Source organism: Mustela putorius, unplaced genomic scaffold (genome assembly GCF_011764305.1).
Source record: "Mustela putorius furo isolate JIRA1106 unplaced genomic scaffold, ASM1176430v1.1 tig00003869_pilon_pilon_pilon, whole genome shotgun sequence".
Classification (NCBI taxonomy): domain Eukaryota; kingdom Metazoa; phylum Chordata; class Mammalia; order Carnivora; family Mustelidae; genus Mustela; species Mustela putorius.
Genome location: NW_025422021.1, coordinates 19,531,232 through 19,558,971, shown reverse-complemented (window position 1 = coordinate 19,558,971; position 27,740 = coordinate 19,531,232). Strand labels below are relative to the sequence as shown.

The 27,740-nt window shown below is 36.7% G+C and overlaps 1 protein-coding gene across 1 annotated transcript in view; it reads left to right on the top strand.

The window, feature by feature from the left end:
• Positions 1-2,643: 2,643 nt before the first annotated feature.
• Positions 2,644-27,740, top strand: part of PSMD14 (proteasome 26S subunit, non-ATPase 14) — a 100,753-nt gene continuing 75,656 nt past the window's right edge. Inside the window, exons 1-3 of the mRNA XM_004743941.3 lie at positions 2,644-2,954; positions 10,128-10,256; positions 12,525-12,576. Of these exons, the coding sequence (XP_004743998.1) occupies positions 12,529-12,576 (48 nt within the window). The 5' untranslated portion in view covers positions 2,644-2,954; positions 10,128-10,256; positions 12,525-12,528. The remainder of the gene's footprint in view (positions 2,955-10,127; positions 10,257-12,524; positions 12,577-27,740) is intronic.

Sequence of the window (27,740 nt, the reverse complement as noted above, 5' to 3'; positions counted from 1 at the left end):
TATTCATGTTTCTTTATTTTCTTTTCTATTTGTTCCCCAAACTTGATCACCTCAACTAATCTGTATTCAAATTTATTCTTTCTTCCTCTGCTCAGATCTACTATTGAGCCCCTCTAATGAATGTATCACATCAGTTATACTTTTTATCTCTAGAATTTTTGTTTTTTAAATAACTTCCCTTTATTGATTTTATCTATCTATCTATTTATTTATTTTTTATTTGACAGAGAGAAATCACAAGTAGATGGAGAGGCAGGCAGAGAGAGAGAGAGAGGGAAGCAGGCTCCCTGCTGAGCAGAGAGCCTGATGTGGGACTCGATCCCAGGACCCCGAGATCATGACCTGATCTGAAGGCAGCGGCTTAACCCACTGAGCCACCCAGGTGCCTGATTTTATCTATTTAGTAAAAAACTCCTCATAGTTTCCTCTAGTTCTTTAGACAGGGTTTCCTTTAGCTTTGTGAATATATCTAAAATATCTTATATAAAGTCTTTATGTATAAGTTAGACATAGGGACTTCCTCAGGGAGAGTTTCTATTAATTGCCTTTTCCACTATGTATAGGCCATAAGTTATTTCTTTGTGTGTATTGTGCTTTAAAAACCATATTTTATTTTGGATAAAGTGATAATAATTGCATAAAGTGATAATAATTCTGTGTTGGCATATTATGTATAAAGATGTAATTTGTATCACAATAATAGCTCAAGAGAGAGCGGAGGGAATAAACCTATAGAGTAGTAAAGGTTTTGCATACTTTTAAAGTAAAATTGGTATTAATCTGAACTACAGTATTATAACTTGGTAATTGTAATCCCTGGAGTAACTGTTAAGAAAACTGGACATTTCAAATAATATAATGTGGCAACTCTGGAAATCAGACTCTCATCTGTTCCCAGGGTTTTTATTGTTTCTGTTTGTTATAGTGGATGTTGGTTTAATGACTTTTTGAATGCATTCCTTAAAGTCTGTATTTTTTGTTGTGTGACCAGTGAAGTCTTTGCTCAGCTTAGCAGTCATTTGATGACTGGACAAAGATTTCCTTAGATATCATCAAATAGTGAATCTCCCAGTCTTCACCGAGGAGCTTAATATGTGTATTGGGACACACCTTCAACACTCAAGCAGCAAGTTTACATGTCTATATTGGTTTTCACTTCTTGTTTGTGTAGAGCCTCAGGGTCAGAGAGAGGGGAGAACTTGGGACCTTCTCAGGTCTTTCCTGAGCATCTATACAGCCCTAGATATGCATATGCCCCTAAGCATGCATATTACCCTCTAGATTCCCAGGAATGTCTTAGTTTTTCAAAGTTCCTATGGACATCTCATTCCCTAGCTAAATACTTTAGGGTGGCTGGAAGCAAGGGTGTTCTGAGCAAAATTAAGGGATTTTTGACCTTTCTGTTAATTGTTAGGGGGAGTTACTGGTGAAATTTTTAGCAAAGAAGGAGCATGACTTTATTTGTGTAGCTGAAAAAAAATCTTTGCTACTAAAGGAGCATGGATTTAAGGGGGACAACTGGAGATAAGGAGTTTAAGATTATTGGGGTGTTCTAGGAAAAAAGTGAGGAAGGCTTGAGTTAAGACTGGAGTAGAGGGAATGGAGAAAGGGGACTGGTTGGAAAAGCTCTCTTACAGATTAGACACTTCATGATTTTTAGGGTGATTTATTGGGAGGTCAATAGGTGACTAGGAGAGAATATGTCTATTCTCGGATCTGAGTAGGGAAACTAGCTGAAGGATGGGGTCATTCACCAAAAAAGCAAACAAGAGGCATAGGTTTGGGTGGACACATAAAGATGCTGATCCAAATATAGCATTACCTATGGTTATAATAACTGATTTTTTTAAAATAGAAATGAGGTATCTTTACGAGGGAAATTCTGTGTGACTATGCTCCAGATAGCTTTGGATTCAGATGCTGTAATCCGTCCTTCCCCTCCATCCAGAAGATTCATCACTACTCTTATTTAGGAATGCTTTAAAGGTGCTTATTATTTGGAACATATTTGACAAAGTAAGAGGAACTTTGTCACCCTAAAGAGAGCCTGTGCCTAAATACAATAAAAATTTGTCGATCATCAATCATTTCTTGGGTGGTTTTGCCCTCTGAAAACCTAGCCCAGAGCGGATAATGGGTAAAAAAACGTTGTTGACGCTAATTATTTGGAGAAGTGTGAGTGATGATTTTTCTTTAAGCCCTGTAAATTAAATTGGGCCTAAAATGCTTGGTTTTAACATTTGGGAAACGTTGGTTTCTTTGAAATGCAATTCCTGGAAAGCGAAGAAATCAAGGAGGTGGGCGGACTGCGCTGTGGAAGAGCTCTGACCTGTTTCCCCTCTTTTTACACCTCTTCCTTTTCTGCCTCTCAGACGACCAAGTTGAGTTCAAACGAACCTTTCAGTTTTTGAGTGGGACGGCGGGGAACACCCAAACGAACAGGGTTCTCGTTTCAGCGTTCCCGCTGTTCCATTTCCGACCCGGTCACCTCCAGGCTCCGGCTAGCTGGCCGGCGTCGCAGATCTCGAGTGTGGCCTGGATCCGCAGAGGGGAGAATGGGGGGCGGGGGGAAAGGGAGGATGTCTGAGGGGCGGGAGCGGCCCTGGCGCGAACTTCCGTCCCGCCCTCCCAGCCCAGACTGGAGAAGCCCCGCGGCCCGCGCCGACCGTCCGTCGCACTCCTCCCGGGACGCCCGCCGGACTCCCGAGCCGTCTCCAATTGGCCGTCGGGGGAACGGAAGCCGAGGAAGAGCAGTGAACCCGGAAGTGCTTCGCCGCCGAGGCCCGGGCGACTCTTTTGAATGGAATCGGGCTGATTCATCGCCGGTTCGCGGAGCCAGAGCCCCGTGGAGTCTGAGCCGCCGCTGCCGCCGCTGCCGCCTCCGCTGCCTTCGCGTCACCGCAGGTGGAAGACGATAGCCCAGACCGCGGCTGGCCGACCCCCCCGGCCTTCAGGTAAGACAGGGAAGGCAGGCCCGGCAGGTCCGCGGAGACAGCCGTGCTAGGCCGCCGCCAGCCCCGCGCTTTCCTGAGTCACGTTGCCCGGCGGAGTTGCCACTGGAGGCCTGGGCCCTGAGGGAGGAGCTCAGGCTTCTGCGTCCTCCTCGCGGGTTACTCGGGTGTCTTGTAAGCTAGGTCTGGATGTGGTCTCCTCTTCCAGGCGTTTCTGCTTTGCTGAATTTAAGCGCATCTCGGGAGCCCTCTTCTCCCTATACCAGGAGAACCCTTGTCTGTGGCCTGTGTGTGTACGTGTGTCTATTGATAGTTATTCCCGTGTTGAAAAACTTCAAAGCAGCAGAGGAAACAAGGGAGAGAGAATAAATACAACTTTCCCGTTGAAGGCATGGTTGTTTTATCACCTGTCCTTCCCATAGGCCTGACCCTTTTTCTTAGTGTTAAGATTTCAATTCCCTTTAAAAACCAAACAAAACTCCCAGAGATGCCCTGGTTTTTTAACCTTGAAACTCTTCAAAGTGTGGTTTTTCTGCGGTGCCTTTTAACTTACTTTCAGTTTGTCTTAATTGTGTAGTTGTTGTGAATAGGTAATATTTCCTGTGTTCAATAAAGTAGTAATCTGCTGCTCTGTGTTACCTCTTGAAACTTAATTTTCCTGGGGACTTACTTTGTCTCTGTCAAAAGAACACAAAACGCAAACTCTTCGGAAGAGTTTGAATATAAATCTAGTGACTGAATGAAAAATATTTGAAATTAAAAATGGTAACTAAAAGTTGGTAAAGATTCATGGGAAATTTTAAGGCAGGGAAGAAGCCTTAAAAATTAACACAGAAATGCAGTTCTAGGGTGAAAATTATTATTATTATTATTATTGTTTTTTACTGCCCACAAAAATCTGTTTTTAGTGCTACTACGTTGTTGATTATGTGTAAAGCCAGAAGACAGTCACTGGTAATGTTGAAAGAACAAAACAGAACAGAATACAGCTTTAGTGGAAATGATTAAGACAGTGGTGCTTTTCATGTTTTGTCTTGGAAGGGTAGCAGCTGGCTCATTTAAAGCTTATATGTTTTAAAAAATTTAAATTTAATGAGTAACTGCGCATTTGGAAAGATTAAGATACAGCAGTTCAGAATTAACTAGTTGTGTTTAGTGAAGTGATATTTAGTGAAAGGCCTGAATATTGTCTTGAATTTGCTCCAGAACATAATTACTTCTGGCCCACAGAAGAAAGTTTTGAAGTCCTCTTTCAATGAAGCCTCACCTGTTGATTTTGGAATATTATCCCCCCCTACCCCACCCCCGAAGTGCTTGGTAAATAATATTTTGCTGTTCTAATTGTAAAGCTGCATTTTAACCTGGGTTTATTTTATTTTTATGCTTGTCATGTAAATCTTATGTTTAGTATATAGGTTTAGAACTCCTGTTTGAGTATCAGGAACAAAAGGCAATTGTGTTTTTGTTTTTCATTTTATAGCAGTATTCATTTCATAATTTACTGTCCACTTCTGAAAGTCATGTGGACATTCATGGGATTTATTACTCGTGAGCTTGTCATATAGCCAGTTTGTTGCACTCATTTGATAATCATATCCTGCTTTGTGATATATTGGCATCTCCATCTGTAAAATGAGAATTGGATTAAATAATAGCTTCTGGTTCTGTGATGATAGCAATAATAGTAACAACAGTTATTGAGTACCTTACAAATGTTCCAGGCACTGTATTAGGTGCTTTGTATTTTATCTTACCACTGACTTGCAAGGTAGGTATTATCCCCATTTTATAGATGAAATCTAGATTCTAGAAGAAGGTATTTTTTTCCAGATCATACAGAGAGTAGGTTTGCTTGCCTTTTTTTTTTTTTTTAAAAAGGTTTGATTTATTTATTTGTCAGAGAGAGAGAGAGAACGAGATAACACAAGCAGGGAGAGGAGCAGAGGGAGAAGCAGGCAACTCATGGATCAGGGAACTCGATGAGGGACTCCATCCCAGGACCCTGAGATCATGACCTGAGCTGGAGGCAGACGTTTAACCAACTGAGCCACCCAGGCGTCCAATTTGCTCGTTTTTAAAAGACTGTATTTATTTGAGAGAGAGAGAGGTGAGAGAGAGAGAGAGAGAGAGAGCACGAACGGGCTGGTGGGGCACACAGGGAGAGAGAGAAGCAAACTCCCCACTGAGTGAGGCGCCCAATGGAGGCTCCATCCCAGGACCTCAAGATCATGACCTGAGCTGAAGTCAGACGCTTAACCGACTGAGCCACTCATATGCTCCTGGAGATAGGTTTTGAAGCTCAGATTCCAGTCAAGGTCTGATTGCCTTCACAGCCTTTCTGGCTCTACACTGCTTCCTTTCACTTTATATATTTTTCATGAATTTATATCATGCCTCCCCAAATAGACTATAAATTCTTTCAGTGAAAATCACTGTTTCTTAATGGCTCTATTTCTGTATCACCTTATTATGTGCGAAATGGTACAGGTTTCTCCTACTGTCTGAAAGTTAGCTTTACCCCACTTCACTTTTATAGAAGGCCTACATTATGCCTGTTTTTTGCTAACAGAAAGAAGTCTGAAGAGGATTTTCACTTTTACAAAATGTTAATTGTTTCTTTGATTTATGCCATTTCCACTCAAGAAAGTTTTAATAGGAACACTCTGCTTTTGGATAGAGGGGGAACCTTGTATTTAATGAATGTTAAATTGAATGTTGTAATTAGGAAACAGCACAAAAAAAGATGTTGTGGTAGTTCCATCTTCACTGTTCTAAACTGGAAAAAATCTTGCTTTCAAAATCGTATTTATATGATTAAATTTAATGTTGACTCTTTCTATTTCTCCCATTGAAGAAAGCCCTTAAGAAAGTCAAAGAAGTCCGTAATACTTTCCACAATTCAGAAAGCAGTGGAATTAGAAATACAGTGAGATCTGGAATACAGAAAGGATTTAGCATCAGTCTGAGAAGTAATATGGAACTGCAGCATGGGTTGGGGAGTACATGTTGAGCTAAGAAAAACAGTGATAACCTCGAACAGCTGAGAGTTTCATGATTTTGTTTGAGTTTTATGAATTACTGGAACAACAGTGTCCCTTGTGAACAGGTTGAAAAGTAAAAAAAAAAAAAAAAAATTGCCACATTCCAAATCTAGATTAAATTAATTTTGAAGATTCTGTTTTTTTAAGTTATTCATGGTTCCATACATTTTCTATAAGTATTTGAGAATTGATTTATTTCCAACATGAACACAATCTAACTGTGTCAGGTTTTAACTAGATATTAACTCAGTAGGAGATGAAAAAGTGGAAGATCATCAACTTTTTGATGTACAATCTTTTGAAAGTACCAATGCTTATTTCATACTGTTTTTACCAGTTAGGATTCTAAAGATTACTCTGTGCATTGCATATTAGTTACAGTTAAATATTTTATTCATATTATCTGATAAATTTTTAAAACGATTTTATTTACTTGAGAGAGAGAGTGAGCAAGCACAAGAGGGGGTGGGGGGCAAAGGGAAAAACATATTCCCTGCTGGGCAGAGATTCTGGGATCAGGACCTGAGCCAAAGGCAGACAGACGCTTAACCTGACTGAGCCACTCCAGTGCCCCTATCTGATAACATTATCAGTAAAGTTAATCATATCATGATAAGCTCTGGAGTCCTCTCTTTTTCAATAGGTGTAAAAGCTTGCTTTAGGTCTTTAAGTCATTGCTTTAGTCATTAAGCATCTGCCTTCATCTCAGGTCACAATCTCAGAATCCTGGGATCCAGGCCTGAGTCAGGCTTCCTGCTCAGAGGGAGGCCTGCTTCTCCCTCTCCCACTCCCCCTGTTCATGTTCCCTCTCTCGCTCTCTGTCAAATAAATAAATAAAGTCTTAAAAAAAAAATCTAGAGGTGTTATGTTTGGACTTTATTTCTAAGAATTGGAAGTATTGTCTTTCTTATTATAGTGTAACACTTTTAATTTTATGAACTCTTTTGCTAAATTCTGCAAAACACAAGTCCCTCCTCCAATATAATTCATTTAGTACTGCAAAATGTGCCTACTTTTTTGAAATTTCACGAAGTGGCAAACTATGTAGGAAGAAGAATCTGTGTTGTATGAACTGTAGCTTTGCTAAGGAGGGTGGTGCTGATAACAGCCAACACCCATTGTTCACTTACTGTACACCAAGCATTATGTTAAATGTAGGTTATGTCCACTGTCATCTTTAATTTTCTGAACAACTGTATAAGGTGGATGCTGTCATTATCCCTATTTTGCAGATGAAGAAACAGGCTCAGGAAAGTAACTGACCCAAGGACACACAGCTAATATGTATTAGAGACGGAATTTGAATCCTGTCACTTGTACTGCAGAGTCACAGCTCTTAACCCAGATATAAGAGATGCATAACATAAAACTTACCATTTTAACCATTTTTAGAGGTACAGTTCAGTGGCATTAAGTACACTCATGTGCAACCATCACCACCATCAATCTCCAGAACTTTTTCACTTCCCATTGTAATACTTTTGGAATCTAGATAGCTCATAATTTTATTGGAGAGACCTTGGCTGTCATCTCTGCTTGCAAAACATTTTTTTCTTTTAGATTTATAAACGCTAGTTAGATCTAGTCCAGTGATTATTTTTCACTTCTACATTATCTATTTCTTTTTGCTTTGCTTTGTGGACACTTAAGCATTTGTCCACATAAGAACTTCATTAACAGCATAAAAGATAAAAGAATAGGGATGCCTGGGTAGCTCAGTGGGTTAAGCCTCTGCTTTTGGCTCAGGTCATGATCTCAAGGTCCTGGGATCGAGCCCCACATCGGGCTCTCTGCTCAGCAGGGAGCCTGCTTCCCCCTCTCTCTCTGCCTACCTGTGATCCTTCTCTCTGTCAAATGAATAAGTAAAATCTTAAAAAAAAAAGATAAAAGAATATGTTACTAACATATCTCTGTAGCAAAACAAGTTCTTGTTGTAAAATAGTGTGTAATTCAGCCCTTGTTGAATACTCACCTAGATGAGAACACATTTCTTTTTTAGTCTTAGAAATACATTGTTCACTCATTGATCCACTTATCAAATAATTTTTGTCGTGAGATTCAGGTAACAAAATAAACCATTTTAAAGTGAATAGTTCAGGGGCGCCAGGGTGGGCTTATTTGGTTTAAGCATCCAACTCTTGGTTTCAGCTCAGGTCATGATCTCAGGGTCTTGAGATCAAGCTGGTCGACAGGCTCCCTGTTCAGCTTTAAGTCGGCTTAAGATTCTGTCTCTCCCTCTCCTGTACCCCTCTCTTCACTCACAAGCATCCATGTGCTTGCACTCCCTCTCTTTCTCTCAAATAAATGAATCTTAAAAAAACAACAACAAAAAAAAAAACAAAAAAACCCAAAGTGAACAGTTCATTGTGGTTTAGTACATTCAAAGTGTTGTGCAGCTACCACCTCTATCTAGTTCCAAAACATTTCCATTATTCTGAAGTAAAATCCCTTACCCGTTAAGCAGTTTTTCATGTTACTCCTTCCCTGTAACCTCTGGCAATCACTAATCCTTATTCTTTTTCTATGGATTCAGGTATTTGGGATATTTAATATGAAAGGAATCACATAGTTTGTGACCTTCTGTGCATGTCTTCTTTTACATAGCATAATGTTTTGAGGTTCAGTCACATTATCACATGTGTCAGTACTACATTTCTTTTTATAGCTGCATGATATTCCATATGTTCCATTGTATGTATATTCATACTGGAATTTGCTTTGTCCTTTTACCCTTTGGTGGACATTTGGGCTGTTTCAGTCTTTGGGCTCTTGTGAATAATGATGCTGTAAACATGCATGTACTTGTGTTTATTTTGAATACCTATGTTTAATTCTTTTGGATATATATCTAGGAATAGAATTGCTCGGTCATATGGTAATCCTTTGTTGAATTTTTGAAGAGCTCCCAAACTGTTTCCAGCACTCCTTGGTTCTTAAGTTCGAGAAAATTAATGTAGGGTATTGTTGTCTGAAGATGTATAGTCTGAAATTTTGTTTATACCAGTGATTCTGAATTGGGAGTGATTTTGCCCTTCCAGGAGACCTTTGACAATGTCTGGGGACATTTTCGATTATCATGACTGGGTGGGTGCTACCAGCATCTAATGAGTAAAGGCCAGGGATTCTGTCAGATATCCTATAATGCACAAGACAGTCCCCTACCAAAAAAAAAAAAAAAAAAATTTGGTTCTGAATGTCAACAGTGCTGAAGAAACCCTGGCTTATACCATCAGTTTTATTGTTATTGTTAGAGACTAGAGTGCTGTTACCTGTTTCTTTACATTCACCTTCTCTAATTGTTGTGAAACTTTTTCTCTGTCAGTTCTCCTCTTTGACATTATGGATATAATACAAAAAATTCTGAATTTTCAGCTGTGTTCAAATGAAAGCTTAAAAGACTACAGAGATTGTGTCTCTAGTCTTTTATATCTTCTTGAAAGGTGGAGAAATGGCTTTGGGCAGCACAATAAAAACTGAAGGATGAAACAATAGCAATAATGTATTTCACTATTGCATCATTTTGAGTAATTCTTATTCTTCCATTTTCTTGTTATTTTATTTTATTTATTTTTTTCATTTTCTTGTTATTTTAGTCTTTCTGCCGTAGTTGGGAATAATTGACTAAGACATGAGGAACTAATTCCTATGATAGTGAAATAGCAAACTTTCAAATATAGGAAAAATAACATCACTAAGATTCCATAATGTATTATGGATTTATAATAATGTGCAATGGAACTATATTGTAATTGCACAATAGAATGGTCTGTTTAAAAATATGAGTAAATTTTCTCTTTGTTCTTTGAAACACCTCTAGAAATACATGTCAATGAAGTGTCATGACATGGCAATTCTTACATAAAATTTTGAACTGCTCAAAAAAGTCATGAAATGTCAATTCTTACATGTATTTAGAACTGCTCAAAAAAGAAACTTAAAAACAAAATTTGTATGTGGGGTAATCCTCTGCTCTTTAGCCTCCTGGGATGTTATTTCTTTCCATATTTTCTGGAAATGGTGATTAAAATCAGTTTTGATTTCTATTTCGCTTTTAGGAATTTTGCTTTGTTTAAAGCTCGTGGCATATTTTCCTCCATAGGTCTCAAAGTAATTATATCTTATTTACTTTTTTTAGGAGTGAGAGAAAAAAAATACTTGGGAAAAGTTATACCTGCCAGTATAAGCAAGAGCTTGAATTAAGAAGAAATTTGTCAAACTCAACGAATTGAAGCTTAACACCTCAAGAGTTGTAGTCACTGACCAGGTGAGAATTAAGAATGTATATACTTTTACCTATTCTTTCAGGATATGATATAAAGATATTATGAAAACATAATTTTTTAAACACACATCAAATTATAAATATGTAATACCCAGATTTAAGAGCTCATGAAAGTCATTTAGATAACTAGCACTTTTGTTCTTATTTGCTTTCTATAAACTTTTTTTAAAAAGTAGTGTGATATAGAACATTTATTGATATAATTCATTTCCAAATGTTAGTATTTTTATTAAACCTCATTATATTATCTAAAATGTTTTAGTTTGTTAAATATTTTTTCCTGTTTGCTGAGACATCTAATTTTACTAAAAACACAAATTTGACCTGCCAGATTTTCTTTCCCTCTGCTCCCCACATTGCTCATGTATATTCACAGCATCTGGAGTCTGTGTAAAGTCATAAGAAACAACACTGGGGAAATAGATAAACTAAGCACAGCTGGGAATTGACTTTGGCCTGGAATATATATAATATCTGTAGTATACTGTATGTTAGTTTTTTTCTGTTTGTTCTTTAAGCTTGAAATGGTCCAAAAGAATTTTTTTTTTCCTTTGGTAATACATTTTAGAGAAATATTTTTATATTTTCAACTATTTGTGTTTTGCCCCTCTATTTATAGCCTTTAAAAAGTGCCATGTATTGAATGCTATATTCGAGTTGAGGAATTTTAATGAGAATTTGATGGAGATTCTGTTGGTAAATGCTGCTCTTAGAATATGTTAAGGTTATAAAGCAGAAACTTTGTCTGGACTAGCAAGTTTTCTTATGTGCTTTTCATTTTTTAAAATGAATTTATCCATTGTGAATCTCACAGACTTGTTGATATAAAGTTCTTTATAAATTGTTTATATAAAATTCAAAAATAGCAGAACTAATCCATGCTATCACAAATTGAAATTCTGTCTTTGCACGGTGGTAGGGACTGGAAGGGGAGCGTGAGAGGTGTTCTTAGGTGGCCATAATGTTGTTTCTTTATCTAGGTGGTGGTTATGGGAGTATGTTCACATTTTGTGAAGATTCCATGGCTATGTCAGTTGTGCATTTTTCTGTATGTGGACATGGATAAAGTTTGCAATATTAACATTGTTAAATTTAGGAATAAATTGTTAGCAGAATCAACAAACATGATTAAGCTGTAATGTAATGATCATGAGTACATTATTAATTTTGAGTTTATATAGCAGTTCTAGCTAGTAAAACAGTATGAACAAATGACTAATTCATTAGCATTTAATTTAGAATACAAATTGTAGTAATAACCATTATCTAAAGCATAAACTTTGAAAAGGAATTTTAAGGCACAGTAGCAGTTTTCAAGTAGAAGAAATGCTTCATTGTCACTCTTAAAGCATTTAGTTGCACTGATACTAGTTTTCTAGCATTTGGTTATACTTTTTTGTGTAGTTGAGGTCATAGTGATACTCTTGCTATTTCTTTCCTTTGATTTCTTCTGAGTTTTTCAAGCTTTTAAGAATGTCTTCTGTAGTTATTCTAGATATAAAAAACAAATCAGATTGATACTCTTAAGTTAATCTTTGTATTGATTAACTCTGAAATTATCATTGAGAATAGCTGAATTTCCTTAGTGAAGAAGGTGTATATCTCCATAACATCTGAAATAAGGCAAAATATCTGTGTAGGTTCTAGAACACTATCTTAATGCATTTAATGTTTACTTTATAATATTTCTTTTAGTATAATGAGTTCATTTTAAAAAAGCCTTTGATGCTAATTCAGAGATCCATAATCTGCTCACAATGTCTTTCACATGTAGTTTTGATGATAACTGACAAGCTGTAAGTTAATTAGCACAGAACTTACTAATGAGGATGTTAAAATTTAATTTAAAAGTGAGGATTTTTATTTGTACACTCAACAAATTGAAGGAAATTCAATCATACATATGATAAGCATTTCAGGCACTTTTTCCTCATTCAGGTACTTTATTAGATAACAATGAGAAAATATAATTAACTTAATGATAGCAAAGTTTTGAAAGTATGCTAAGATTGCTTGTCTTTAAAACCAGGGATAACCCAAAACCAAAGCAGTAAAGTAAGGTCTGTTAATTAGCATGGAAGACAGCTTCTTGAATTAATATGTGGTGTTAATTAACAGGAAGTCTGATGTTGTGTTGTAATTACCACCAATATTTTTGACATACTGAGTGACTGAAGGTGAATTATATAGATAGCAATTGAGTAAACACTTTGGTGCTTAGGAACGTTTTCCTTTGTTTCTGTTTTCTAGAAATATGGACAGACTTCTTAGACTTGGAGGAGGTATGCCTGGACTGGGCCAGGTTAGTATATAGACTTTCAGTATTTCTTTGTTTGTAAACTACACGTCTTTCTCTAGTTATGCAAAGAGAAAGAAATCACTCCCAAGAAAATCATCTCATAGGTAACCTTATAGTAAGAAGCTGGTTGGTTGGTTTATGGCTGGTTGTTGTATTGCAACACTCAATACATGAGGGTAATATTTCCTATTATCTTAATTTAATTTTCTCCTAAGAATAAGAATTTTCTCTGTTTCTTTTATTTAAAATTTGGGGATATGTAAGGTTCTCCAACTTAACTTTTAATAAAAAGTAAAAAGGACTCAAAGCTTATTATCAAAGGACTCAAGCTTATTTCTGGGTTTACAATGTAGACTTTAGAAGTAACACACGGAAAAGTAAACATGGCATATTTTTGGCAAGATCCAGAAAACCGACCCATAGAATGTTTGTATGTACAGTTTTAATACTGTTAAATTCCTTCTGGTAGTTACAATAGAGGGCTCAAATAATATGTAATATCTCTTTTTCTTTAAATTTGGAATGTATGGTTTCTTTTACATTCTTATTAAAATTAAATTTTTTCAGTTTTAATATTATCATCTATCTTGTTTCTTGCTGTTGGGCAAATGGCCTCTGCATAGATTTTCTAATCTCAGAATATTTATTCTGCTTTAGGTGAGGCAGAAATTTTTGCTTTTTTTGAGTTCTACACTGATTATCTTTCCAGTTTTCCATTCATAAAAGTGATAACTATGTGTTGTCCTTTCCCAAGACTTTTATGTAACATAATGTTTTATGACCAAAATTTAGGAGTATTTTTATAACGTACTTTTATAACCCTTATAGCTTCCAGCTTTCCCTCATTTTCTTATCACGATTGATCAGTTTGTCTTTCTTCGTTTAAAGTAGTCTATATTGGGGCACCTGGGTGGCTTGGTTGTTAAGCATCTGCCTTCAGCTCAGGTCATGATCCCAGGGTCCTGGGATCCAGCCCCTCATTGAGTTCCCTGCTCAGCAGGAAGCCTGCTTCTCTCTCTCCTGCTCCCCCTGCTTGTCTTCCTGCTCTTGCTATCTCTCTCTCTGTCAAAAAAGAAAATCTTAAAAAAAAAATAGTCTATATTTTGTGAAAGAAACAGTTTTGTTGGGGATTTCATGGTTTTTCAGTGTGGAGGCACTTTCATAAGAATTCCTTAAGTAGGTCTGTCTCATGGGTTCTACTAATAAACTTTTTCCTTTTGGAAAGTTGGAATCATTTTGTGATTCTGTGTTGTATCCTTGTATAGACTTCAGTTATTTTTCCTTTTTTTTTTCCCAGTTTTTACTTTTTTGGGTGTTGACTATTTCTCATGTTCCTTTACTATCAGCCTATTTTGTTACAATTCTTCATTTTTGTAAGATATGTGTAATATATTCTCTTAAGAAGCTTAAGCCTTGAGTCGTCTGGGTGGCTCAGTCAATTAAGTGTCCAACTTTTAATTTTGGGTGAGGTCATGATCTCTGGGTCTTGGGATTGAGCAGTGCATTGGGCTCCGAGTGGTGGGCAGGGTCTGATTGAGATTTTCTCTCTGCTTCTGCCCCTACCCCGCACGTGCGCATGCTCTCTCACTCTTGTTCTCTCTAAATAAAATCTTTAATAAAAAGAGGCCTAAGTCTCTGGGAACTTGACCCTTCCAAAGCTGTTTCCATACTTTCATAAGCATTCTAGATAGCTTTTAGAATTCCCTCATTTATTCCAAAATTAGCAATAATGATGTTAAGGCATATCAAAGTGTCAGAAGTGAGCTGAGGTGGTACATAGGTACTGCAAATTTACCTGCAAAATATAGGCAATGGTACTCCCTTTGTAGAATTCTTTTTTTTTTTTTTTAAGATTTTATTTATTTATTTGTCAGAGAGAGTGAGCATAGGCAGACATAGTGGCAGGGGGAGAAGCAGGCTCCCCGCTGAGCAAGGAGCCTGATGTGGGACTCGATCCCAGGACGCCGAGATCATGACCTGAGCTGAAGGCAGCCACTCAACCAACCGAGCCACCGAGGCATCCCCCTTTGTAGAATTCTTAAAGGAAGTTGTGTCAAATTTAAATACCGAAGTACCTTTTCTTAAGCATTAGATGAAATAAATTACATATCCATGTTAGAAATCCATGCTGGGAAATTGCTGGATGTGAAATACAGTTTTATTGACCAGAAATTGAGCTATAGCATATCTCAGTGACCACTGCAAACCTTTGTAGTAAGCAAAAAATTTAAGTTTGATTCAATAACCTCTCCTTGGTATCTGATAATTTAGTCACATAATGTGTCCTGCATTCTTAATTGAACTTAAAAATATGTTGTTTGAGAATCTGTTATTCCAAGTAAGTATTTCATCTTCCCAGTTAGATGACAAACTCTCAATGGGATAATTTGTGGGGTGCTTGTTTCTGTGATATCTTCTCTATCAAATAATAGCGTTTGAGTGTTTGCACTGCGCTCAGTGCAGAGTCTGCTTGTCCCACTCCTTCTGCTCCTCCCACAACTCACACTCATGCTCTCTGTCTCTAAAAATAAATAAATAAAAATATAAAAAAAAATTTTTAAATTTTACTTTTGTTCTTAATTTAAGATATATCTTTGCAGTAGATGTCATGTGTATTTTTTAATATACGGAAGCAAAATGTGTGTTGTTTATTTTTAATAAAGTAAAAAATATTTGAGTTAATAGCTTTTCTTTCCATTCAGTAGTACGTAGCAGCCAATAGAAGTGGAAAAGGAGACATAAGCTCCAAAAGTAAATGGGTAATTTTACTGTCTTACGACTTAATGGAAAAGTTAGAATTTCCTTAAAGATGGGGCAGGGATACTTGCTGGTAAGTTTGCATATGGTCCTGTGAAAACATGAGAATACAAACAACAGGGTTCTTCATTCTGAGAACTCTGAACTTTCTCTGAAACGAAATGATTTCTCTTCTCCATGGCTAATCCTTCCACTTTTTCTCTGATCTTATCCTATATTGAAGCCTTGCTCATTTGCACTAGCCCTTTTCTCTGTGTACAAAAATGTCTGTCTGTATCCAGAAAACAACAAAACTTCACTGTACCCTACCACTAAGCTTTTCTTATATTTCTAGAATTCCTGAAATAATAGCTTATACTCACAGATTATACTTCCTTACCTTTGACTCTTGTGAGGTTGTGTACTGGCCTTCTCTTCCATTACTTTTCTGGAATTGTTCAAGTTGCCAAATCTGTTGGCCTAACTTTGAATTCCTTTTCACTGGACTTTAATATTTTTTTTAAGATATTAATTTATTTATATGTCAGAGATAGAGAATGAGCAAAAGCAGTGGAAGCAGCCAGCAGAGGAAGAAGCAGGCTCTCTGCTGACCAGGGAGCCTGATGCAGACTCAGTCCCAGGACACTGAGAACATGACCTGAGCTGAAGGCAGATGCTTAACCAACTGAGCCACCCAGGCATCCCTGGACCTTAATATTTTAATACTGTTCACAATGTCAGTATTAAAACTTTTTCTTCCATGCGCTTATCATGGTACTTTTTCTTAGTTCTTCATTATTGTGTCTGTACCTACAAAAACAAGTTGAAGATTTTTTTTTTACATATTACACTTCTAAATGTTGAATAGGGGTGCCTGGGTGGCTCAGTGGGTTAAGCCTCTGCCTTTGGCTCAGGTCATGATCTCAGGGTCCTGGGATCGAGCCCCGCATTGAGCTCTCTGCTCAGCGGGGAGCCTGCTTCCCCTTCTCTCTCTGCCAGCCTCTCTGACTAATTGTGATCTCTCTGTCAAATAAATAAAATCTTTTTAAAAAATGTTGAATAGCGATAGGCTAACATCATTAAATCTATCCACAATCCCATAATTATAAACTTTTTAAAAATTTCTTTGTCAGAGAGAGAGAAAGAGGGAGCACAAGCAGGGGGAGTAGCTGGCAGAGGGAGAAGCAGAGTTCTTTCTGATCAAGTGGTCCAATGTGGGACTTGATCCCAGGACTTTGGGATTGTGACCTGAGCCAAAGGTAAATGCTTAACCTACTGAGCCATCCAGGCATCCCCAGTATAAACTTATTAGTAGTTTGAAGTAGAAACAAACAGATTTTTTCCAAGAGGTTTATTTATTTATTTAAGAGAGAGAGCATACAAGCTGAGGGAGAGGGAGAAACACTCTTTGCTGAGCAGAGAGTCGGATGTAAGGCTCAGTCCCAGGACCCTGGGATCATGACCTGAGCCCAAGGCAGCCCCTTAATGGACTAAGCCACCCATGTGCTCTACAAATAGATGTTTTATTAGAAATATTAAAATTTGTTAACTAGTAGCTTTAAATTTCAAATGTATTTTTTTATTTGCTGAGGTGTTTATGAACTTGAAATTACTATAAGATATGAGATGATTTATTAAAAGCATTTACTGCTGTAATTTGGGTACTTGGTTATCTTTATTACTATCCCAACTTAGGTCTTGGCAACTAAACTTTCCAAAATCTGTGAAGATAAAATGCAAGAGATAGGCCTAGTCAAAGCATAGTCTCCAGTCTCTAAAAGGTTTTTATTGTCAGTCTTTGGGTCCATTTTAGCTTTAGAAACAGCCAAGGTAAGCTTTTAAGGTAGGTTGAAAAGTAAATGAATTCTCACGGCCCCTGTGTGGGTCAGTCTGTTAGGGTCCGACTCTTGGTTTCTGCTCAGGTCATGATCTCATGGATGGAGATCTCATGGGGCAAGAGGTGAAACCCCGCCTCTGGCTCCAAACTCAGTGAGAATTCTCTCCCTCTGCCCCTTCCTGTGCATGTGCTATTTCTCACCAGGATAAATAAATCTTTTTTTTTTTAAAGAAGGAAGAAAAGAAAAGTAAATGAATTCTTAAATGAAATGTCAGTAACATCTGTTAGCTTATATTGTATTTGAATTTGTTCTGCCAGTATCTTGATTTTCTAAGAATATTGTTACTTAACCTAAGTATGTTACATTCTACTCTGTATCCTTCTGATTTTAGTATATGTGCTGTTTGGAAGCCAGCACAGTATGCTACATTTTAGTAGAGACACACCAATTATGAGTGGATACTAGTGTTCATTATAAATAATGTGATTTGAAAGTATAGTGGAGATAGGGTTTCTTTTTTTTTTTTTTTTAAAGATTTTATTTATTTATATATATGGCAGACAGATTACAAGTAGGCAGAGAGGCAGGCAGAGAAGAGAAGAGACATGACACAGGCTGAACTAAATACATATACAGACCTGTGTTGCCTGTAAGTTCTCAGTTTGTATCTTTCTGATACAGAGACAGTAATTTCCAGATGCAAAAAAAGAGGAGAAATACTATAGGTGAATGATCAGAGGAGGCTTTCTGAAAGTGGTGAGATGTAAGCTACATTTTTGAGGGAGTATTTCAGGTGGCTTGATTTTAAAAAAACACACACACACAAAAACCCTTCCTGAATTGGATGTACTGTTTTATTTGTTAAAACTCCTGAATCCCTATAGTATGTGGATTTTGTGTACATAACTAATAATCATTTTTCTGTTTCCATGCGTCTTTGAGTAGAAATGTTCTTTCAGTTATTTGTCTTCTGGGTTTTGGTCTGATGTTTTTTTTTTTTTTTTTTTTTTAAAGATTTTATTTATTTATTTGACAGAGAGAGATCACAGTAGACAGAGAGGCAGGCAGAGAGAGAGAGGGAAGCTGGCTCCCTGCTCAGCAGGGAGCCCGATGCGGGACTCGATCCCAGGACCCTGAGATCATGACCTGAGCCAAAGGCAGCGGCTCAACCCACTGAGCCACCCAGGCGCCCTGGTCTGATGTTTTATAGAAAAGATTAACTTAACATAAGAATGGGAAAAAAATTCCTGGAATAAATGAGGAAATAATACCATTTTCACAGATGAGGAGTCTTAATATCACATGTCAGTTCTCCAATTTAATCACAGATTCAGTGGAGTTCCAGTAAAAATATAAACCAGAATTTTCATGGAATTGGAAAATTGATCCTAAAATTCATATAACAAAAAATAATTCAAGAAAATAATTTAGAAAGGAAAAAGAGACTTGCTCTACCAAATATCAAAATATATTTTGATGTTATATGACTTAAATAAGCTAATATTGGCATATAGATAGATCAGCATAATCAAGCAGGAAGCCTAGAAATAGACTCATGCATATATGGGAATTTGATTTCTAATAGTGATTGTATTAAAAATTAGTGAGGAAGGAGCGAGCTGAGTGGTTCATTAAATGATGCTGGAACAAGTGGTTTTCTCTATGGGGGAAAAACTAATACTAGATTCCTACCTGTTTTATATACAAAAATGTATAGTATGTGGATTGAGGCATGATTGTGAAAATCAAACTTTATAATTTAGGAAGACACACCAATTAGGATGGCTATTCAGAAAAAAAACCCCCCAAACTAGAAAATCACAGGTGTTGATTAGAATGTAGAGAATTTTTTTTTTTTTTTAAAGATTTTATTTATTTGACACAGAGAGAGAAATCACAAGCAGGCGGGGGACGGGGGGAAGCAGGCTCCCTGCTGAGCAGAGAGCCCGATGCAGGACTCGATCCCAAGACCCTGAGATCATGACCTGAGCCGAAGGCAGAGGCTTAACCCACTGAACCACCCAGGCACTGAGCATGTAGAGAAATTTGAACCCTGTGCATTGCTGGTAGGAATGTGATTATGTCACCTCTATGGAAAACAGTCTGGTGGTTCCTCAAAAAATTAAGCATAAAAAAAATAAAAATAAAAATAAAAGTACATACAATGCAGTAATTCTATTTCTGTCATTGTATATATCCCCCCAAATTGAAAGCTGGAACACAAATAGATATTTGTAAGCCATTGTTCATAGCAGCATTATTCCCAGTAGCCAAAAGGTACTTGTGTTGTACTGAGAGATGAGTGGATAAACAAAATGTGGTATGTACATGCTGTGGAATATTATTCAACCTTAAAAAGGAAGGAAAAACCTGACATCTAATACAGCATGGATGCACCTTGAAGATATGATGCTAAATGAAGTGAGCCAGTCACAAAGGACAAATATTGAATGCTTCCACTTACATGAAGTACTAGAAAAGTCAGATTTATAGAGACAGAAAGTAGAGTGATTGTTGCCAGAGGTTGCGGAAAGTAGTGGAGTGGGTTAGTGTTTATAAGGTTATAGGGTTTCAATTTAGGAAGACAAAAAATTCTGGAAATAGTGGTGTTTGTTGCACAGCACTGTGAATGTGTGAATGTACTTAATGCCACAGAAATGTATACTTAAAATTGTTAAATGGTAAATTCTACATTGTTTATATTTTACCACAATAAAAATTTCAATTACTGTATCTTTAAAATGAGATTAATACCTGCCTTGGCTGTTTCTTAAAAGGATTAAATATGTCAGACACACAGAAGATAGCCTTAAAAATTTCTTTTATAAGAAAATTTTGTCTGTATGACCTCAAAATAGGAAAGCAAAACTCAAAAGATTGCTAATTTGACTGCTTCAGTACTTTACTAACTCTTGTCCCAACAAAGACCGTAGAAACAAACTTAAGAGACAAGCAATAGAAGGAGGGAAGATTTTTGTAACACATTCATCTGCAACACATTTAGCAGAACTACAAATTGGTAAGACAAAAAAGGACAACTTCATAGAAGAAAGAACGTGAAATGGCAGTTTGTACAAATGCCAGCAAGCATAAGAAAAGATACTCAACTTCAATGTATGTCAGAGAAGTGAAAATTAAAACAAATATTAGATTTAAAAAAAAGTCTTGTATTAAGTGTTAATGAACATTTTAGACAGCAAAATTTTCATGTAAGCTCTTTTTCTGTAGGCCAGGTGTCGGTGTGGAGTATGGGTGTGGGAATTGGTTAAGGATTGTATCTCAGTGCTTAGAACATTACCTGGCAAATAGAAGACCATAAATATATGTTGAATGAACACACTGCATATGGAATATAAATGGTTGTAGTCACTTTGGAAATCAATTTGATGGTATCTAGTAAAATTGAAAAATGCCCTAACTGCTGTGTCTCAGCAATTCCATTTATTCACTTTAAAGAATTCTTACACATGTTTATCAGGACATATGTTTATGGATTTACAACATATTATGACACTGTTTGCACTATTGAAAAATTGCAGAATATTTAAATGTCTTTTTGTGGAAAAAATGTGTTATGATGTAATATTATACTGCAGTTAAAATGATTCTTGGACTTATAAACACAATAAGAGAAAAACTCAGGTTGTGGAGAGATACACAGTATGAAAGCATTAATGTTAATTCTAAAAACAACAATTTTTAAGGGGTACATAACTTTTGAGTAAAAGTATTACAAGTTCTACAGCAGCGCTGTCTGGTGGAACTTTCTGTGGTGATGGAAATACTCTATACGGGCTCTAACACAGTAGCCACTAGCCATCAGTGGCTGGATGTTAAGCACTTGAAATGTGAGTAGAACAACTGAAGAATTGAATTTTAAATTTTATTTAATTTTAACTTCTGTTGGTTTAAGTTTAATAACCACATGTAGCTATTGAGTCCATGGATTGTGCCTACCTCATGTGACTGAAGAACTAAACTTTCAATTTTATTTAAATTTATTGTTATATAGTGGCTAGTGACTACCATAGGCCTAGATAAACCCACACAAATTAATGAGAATGGAGGGAGGCAAAAGGAACTTTTACTTCATATATAATGTTCTCTCTTTTTAATAAACAAATGAACAAACAAAAAAGCTAAGCAAAAGAACAAGTCAGTGAGTACCATTAAATGATACTACATAACATTTTCTTTACTACTTTTTAAAAAGGGCACCTAGTGAAACAAAATCAGAAATGGATTTTAATTTGCTTTTCAGTACTTATTTTCATGCTTTACTTAGGTATTTCATATAACACTAGAGAGGTTGCCAGAGGCTAAATTATGTAGGGCATTATAGAAAATTCTCTTCCAAGTGAGTTGGGAAATCATTAAAGATTTTTGAGCAAAGGAGTTATGCCTATGAAACATTTTTAAAGCGTACTCTGGAGATGTAATGCAAGATGAAAAGAATGGAAGCAGAGACAAGAAACTACTACAATACCGTTTTAAGATAAGTTATAGATTAAATTATTTTATTGTATATTCATCTGCCAAAGAGATTCTGGTGTAGCTTGAGCCAACACAGGTTATGTGTACTTAGTTAATGTGTACACAGTTAATGTGTACAATTAATCTTTACATCTGTCACATTTGAAATACGACCTTTATTTACTAAAAGGTGCAGTAGCATGAAAATGAGCAGGCATTTACAAAAGACTTTTTAGGATTATGTTCCTTGAGTGCTTTAGTCTGTTTGTATTGACAGTTACATACCGATGGATGCTTCTGGCTACCTTTTTTCTGGCTACCTTTTTTTCTCTTTGATTCTTTGAGTATCTGTCCTTACGTGATTCTCTGAACATTTACAAAGAGGCTTTTTGAATATTGGTAGATTAATTTGGCCATTTTTCTGCCTATTAAGAATAGGGAAGGGTCAAGAAATTGTAATTGTTTTCTTTCTTTGCTTAACTACAAATAAATAGTGATTTTGCTTTAGAAACAAAGCAAAAATACAACATGCCTTTAATTTTTTTCTTTTGCTGTGTCTGTCATGTAATAATTTTATTATATTTAAAAGTATAGTTCCTAATTATTCTATTCATGTACTTGAGCTGATGTTTCTACTCTAGAAAATTAAGAAAGGTCAGGTCAATAGCAAGCTAATTAGAGCACACTCTTTCTAGTTGTCATTGTAATGTAATTCTTCTGAATAGATATTAAACCCCATAAAAAATGCTGTGCTCTGGAGAGGTCTCAGATCTACTCTTGAGAGTTCTCAAGTGAAAGGAAACAAATTCTTGGTGGGTGCATGATAGTTACTCTCTTGTCATTTTGTTTGAACATTCTGGTGAATGGTCTTTCAAAGGGAAGGATTTTTGACACTTGTGAATGTTAAATTTCTATTATGATATGAAATTACCATAAATGGTTTTGTTTGAATTCTTTAGAATATAAGGGGAGCAGTTATTTTCAATTACAGTGAGATTATCTTCCAGAATTAATCACATTCTGATGAAATAGAAAATCAGAATTACGAGGAAAAATGAAACATTAAGATTCTAAATTTGAGGGCGCCTGGCTGGCTCAGTGGGTTAAGCCGCTGCCTTCAGCTCAGGTCATGATCTCAGGGTCCTGGGATCGAGTCCCGCATTGGGCTCTCTGCTCAGCAGGGAGTCTGCTTCCTCCTCTCTCTCTCTCTGCCTGCCTCTCTGCCTACTTGTGATCTCTCTCTGTCAAATAAATAAATAAAATCTTTAAAAAAAAATTCTAAATTTGACATTAAAGATATGATGAATCTATGACATTTGATACTGTTTTTGGTAGAAAAGATAAATGGGATGAGAAATAAGATACCTCTGTCTAATACAGGAAACTGAGGCATTGCAGTATAATCTCAATCTGCCAAATATAGGGGGTGTTACAGTCTTGAAAATCCAGTGTGTGTCTTTTTCTTCCCTGCCTTCTACATTGTTTTACATATTTGATTTACTGGCTACATTGCTTATTTGGTACATTGATCTTTGGGTTTCCTATCTTAAACTTTTGTAATATAACTTGTAATTTTTCAGATCATATTATCATTTGGACAGTACTGTAGATATCCTGCTCATCTAAAATCCGGGCATACGTGTTGTTTCCCACAACACACAGTCAAGATGGTTCTTTGTGGACTGTTAACCTGGATTGAGTGCCAAAAATCATGCCACTAGAGCGGGGCAGTGGTCTCCACTGAGCAGCCTTCCAGTGCTGCTTTTCAAACTGTTGCTGGTGATTTCACGGGCTCTTCCTGACAGGACACTGAGTGCCTGTGTGGAGCACCACGGGAGGGCTTAGGAACGATAAAGAGTAAATTAATGATTCAGAATGTTATACTTTTCTCTTACTCCTATGTATATTTTCCCTCTTTTTACCTGTATACATTCTTATTGCCTATGTAGTTGTCTATTGATGAGTTCTTTATTCCCTTAGTGTTCTAAACACCAGAGCCTATGTAATTGAAAGCAAAATGCTTATCAGAAGTAGATGAAACAACAAAACCTAGTTGGAAAAGCACCCCTTTCGGTTTTATAGAGAAGGAGGTGTTCTTTTACTAAATGGAAATGGCTTATTTTATCACCGAATAGAATACATTTTTGTTACTATTAAATAGTCATATCACTATAGGGAGATGATTTTGATTTAACTTTGGTTTTCACCTCCTTCCACAGTTTCTGGCTTCTATTTCCTTTGCATCTCCCTGCCCTCCCCCCCAATTTCTATTTGGTAGGCTTAATGAGCTCTTGGAATATTTTATAGTTTAGTCTCTCAACAAGACTCTTTCTTAGGGGTTTCCTTGAGGGTTGTGAACATTGTAGCTATATTGTAGCACTACTGTAGCAATAAAGGGATATAGTTTGAAAATCAAGAATGTAATTGTCAGTGGGATCTAGGGCAAATGTCTGAATCCATGAAGAGAACCCACATATTTTGACAGTTTTATCAGGATTCTCCTAGAATTTATAGAAGTGGGGATGGGGGAGAGGATGAGAGCCAAATGGACTAATGCTGAGTGCCTCCCGTGTTTTGAGATGTTCTATGAATTTAATCTCATTTAATCCTCACAGCAATCCTATGTGAGTAGGGATAATTACTCCTGTATTATAGGCTTGAGTCATAGAACTAAGAAGTGAAGCTAGAGTTAGAACACAGGTTTTTCTGTTTGCCGAGGGCTATTCTACATCAACATTTCCTCACGTAGATAATCTTACAGTGTTGTCACTGGCTACTTGCTTCATAAATTAAAAAACATTAAATAGTCTAGAACTTTTTATTGTAAAATGTAGGTGAAGAGTAAGAAGCTTTGCTTTTTATTTATTTTAATTTTTTAATAGTTACTTCTTTTTGAGAGAGAGAGAGAGAATGCCTCTGTGCCCTCTTATGCAGTGGTGGGGAGGACCAGAGGGAGAGAGAATCTTAGGCAGACTCCCTGCTGAGTGCAGAGCCCACCTGAGCTCTGTCCCACAACCCCAAGATCATGACCTGAGCCAAAATCAAATGTCGGACACTTAACTGACTGAACCACTGAGACCCCCCCGGATGCTTGCTTTTTAAATTTTTAAGAAACACAAAAAATATTTGAGAGGAGTTTTCTTTGTTGCGATATGTCATTCTTGTTTCATGTTTTAAGAATATTTAAGGAATGAGTGAATATTTCATTTTATTCTCTATGATAACATGTAATATATACCTTGATATATTGATTAAAAATAGAGGATACAGATTGTACAACTTTTTAAAGAAGGTTTAATACCTTATTCCTTTTAGTTTATAAAATATTTCCTTACTATTCAGAAATCAATTAGTATTCTAAACTAATTGCCAAAATAAGCTGTTTTATTTAAAAAAATATTTTTGGAAAGACACTTCTTTTAATAAGCTAATTTGAATGACCAGTCTTGTTGTACCTTGACTTGTAATAATGAAAGAAGAGGTACAGAGAGCTGTTTTATTTGAATAATAGACTTGCCAATTAGCCATCAAGTGCTTCCATCTGTGAAATTGTTGATCAGATGGGTTAGCTGGGATGTTTCCAGACTAGGGCATCATAAATGGCACTTGAAAACTGTCACTTTGATGATGAGGTTTCAAGTATTACACGGCTTGATGCTGTGGAACCTTTTTTTTCCTTTTGCAGTACCATGTTTTTTTAGAACATACTGATCCCACTTACGAATTCTGTGGCATCAAGAGAACTTGGAAGACCTGCCACTGATGTAAAGTTCTGCTTAATCTGCTGCTCTGGCCTGTGCTGAGATTGGTTTTAAACCAGAGTTTTAATAGCTTCTTTAATGGCCTGCACAGTAATGTTGGTTGGTGATCTGACTGGCACCGATAGGCGATGCTCACCTCCCATAGGCTATGGAGCTGACACACACTGGCAAGTTTCTTTGCACTTTCCCATTAATATAAACTCCTTTTCAGATGTCTCCCTCCCTTAAATAAATGTGTGGTAGTCTAAGGCCCCATAGATTTCTACATGTAGCAATTGTATGAAATGAATTTAACATCTGCCCTATAATTTTTTTAGGGTTTAAATTACTTATTGGTAATTCTTGCATTTTAAAATTTGTTTAGTAATTTAGAGATACACATTTCTGGAAAGAGTCATCATATGTTTTTTCCTCACTATGCCACATCTTCCTTGCTTTGTCTTTTGTTTTGCAGGATATTTTCCTTAGTAAGTTGACTTCTTTGAATGCTTGTGGATATGATTAGATTGTGGAGTCCGTCTCTGGTCCCCAGTTTGTGTGGAGACAAATTTGTGTCTTTGCCCCTTTGTGAACACCAGGGTCGCTTTTTTTCTGCCCTGGCACAGATACTTAATCCAAACTCACTGAGAAAGGTAGTATATATTGGGCAATGATGAAAGGCCACATTCTGGAACTAGACTTGATCTGAATAGTGGCTGAGATCCATGGAAGAGGAAAAGAGAGTGACAGTACACTGTCATTGTGCAAGGAAGTGGATGTCTGGGATCTTGTTCCCATTCATTTTTCTTACAGGGTATGTTTTCGTACATTAGCATCATTCACAGGCCCTTCAGCCTCCCTGAGCTATCTCCCAGTGAGAAGGTATCAATTCAAATGTTTTTTTGTTTGTTATTATGGATTACCTGATGACTGCCTCTTATATTCTCAGGATTGGCTGTTAACTCCGTTTCCCATCTCCTAGGCAAAAATGTCCAGTAGTTATTAAATTAACACTGATTAAGCAACAGGTTTCCATCTCGCAGGTGAAGAGATTGAAGCATATAATACTAAAGTAACTTACGACCTTTGAAGGAAAAAATACGATTTCGGAGTAGAACTGAAAGACTTGCTTTCAAATGCTCCTCTGTAAGCATTAAACAGCAGTATGAGAAAGGGAGAAGAGAAATAGATGTGGCAGTGTGACCCATGCCTTCCTTCCTGAAAGAATAGAATTTCCCCTGGGCTTTTTGACCACAGCCTCTCTTTAATGCTCTGTAATACTTTTTCTTCCGTTTTTTTAATTTTTATTTTTATTTTTATTTTATTTTTGTCTGTCCCTGTTTCTTTAATTCCTCTAAATGGCAACTCTGTAGTTGGTTGGTATCCCAAATAGTGTTATGAATAAACAAATGCTTAATGAAGTTAAGGTAGTGGTTAGGAGTATTTCTAGGAAATCTTGAAGAGATGTTTTCTGTCCCTTCATCTCTATTGGTTATGGCTCAGAACTTATTGAGCCTTTTATGCTTCTTATTAGCATAAATCAAGGAGTTTGGGAATGAAACGAGCTATTTTTAAATAGGTAGTTACTTTTATTTGTATTTATTTATTTTAAAGATTTTATTTATTTATTTGACAGAGATCATAAGTAGGCAGAGAAGCAGGCAGAGAGAGAGAGAGGAGGAAGCAGGCTTCTCGCTGAGGAGAGCGCCCAACTCGGGGCTCGATCCCAGGACCCTGAGATCATGACCTGAGCCAAAGGCAGAGGCTTAACCCACTGAGCCACCCAGGCACCCCTAAGTTGTTGTTTTTTTTTTTTTTTAAAGACGGTATTTATTTATTTATTTGACAGACATAGATCACAAATAGGCAGAGAGACAGGAAGAGAGAGATGAGGAAGCAGGCCCTCTGCCGAGCAGAGAGCCTGATGCGGGGCTTGATCCCAGGACTCTGAGATCATGACCTGAGCCGAGGGCAGAGGCTTAACCCACTGAGCCACCCAGGCACCCCTAAGTTTTTAATTTAATTTAAAAAATTTAAATTTAAATAGTTCCATGTAGCCAATGACTACCGTATTAGACAGTGGCATGCACCTACTTAATAGTATATCCTGGATATTGTCCCTTCCCATATTCAGTACATAAAAAGCTACTTCATTTTTCTTTAAGTGATTGTTTGCTGTTTCCTTTTATGGAGGAGCCAGGACTTACTTAACCAGTCCTCTATTGATATACACTTAGGTCATTTCCTGTATTAATGTTTTCAAAAAGATATGTACTACAACATTGGCAGCTTTAAAATTAGGCTTCACCACTTAATCTTGATCACCATGGGCACATTGGTTAACATTTGAGCCTCAGCTTCCTCATTTTACTATAGGCAT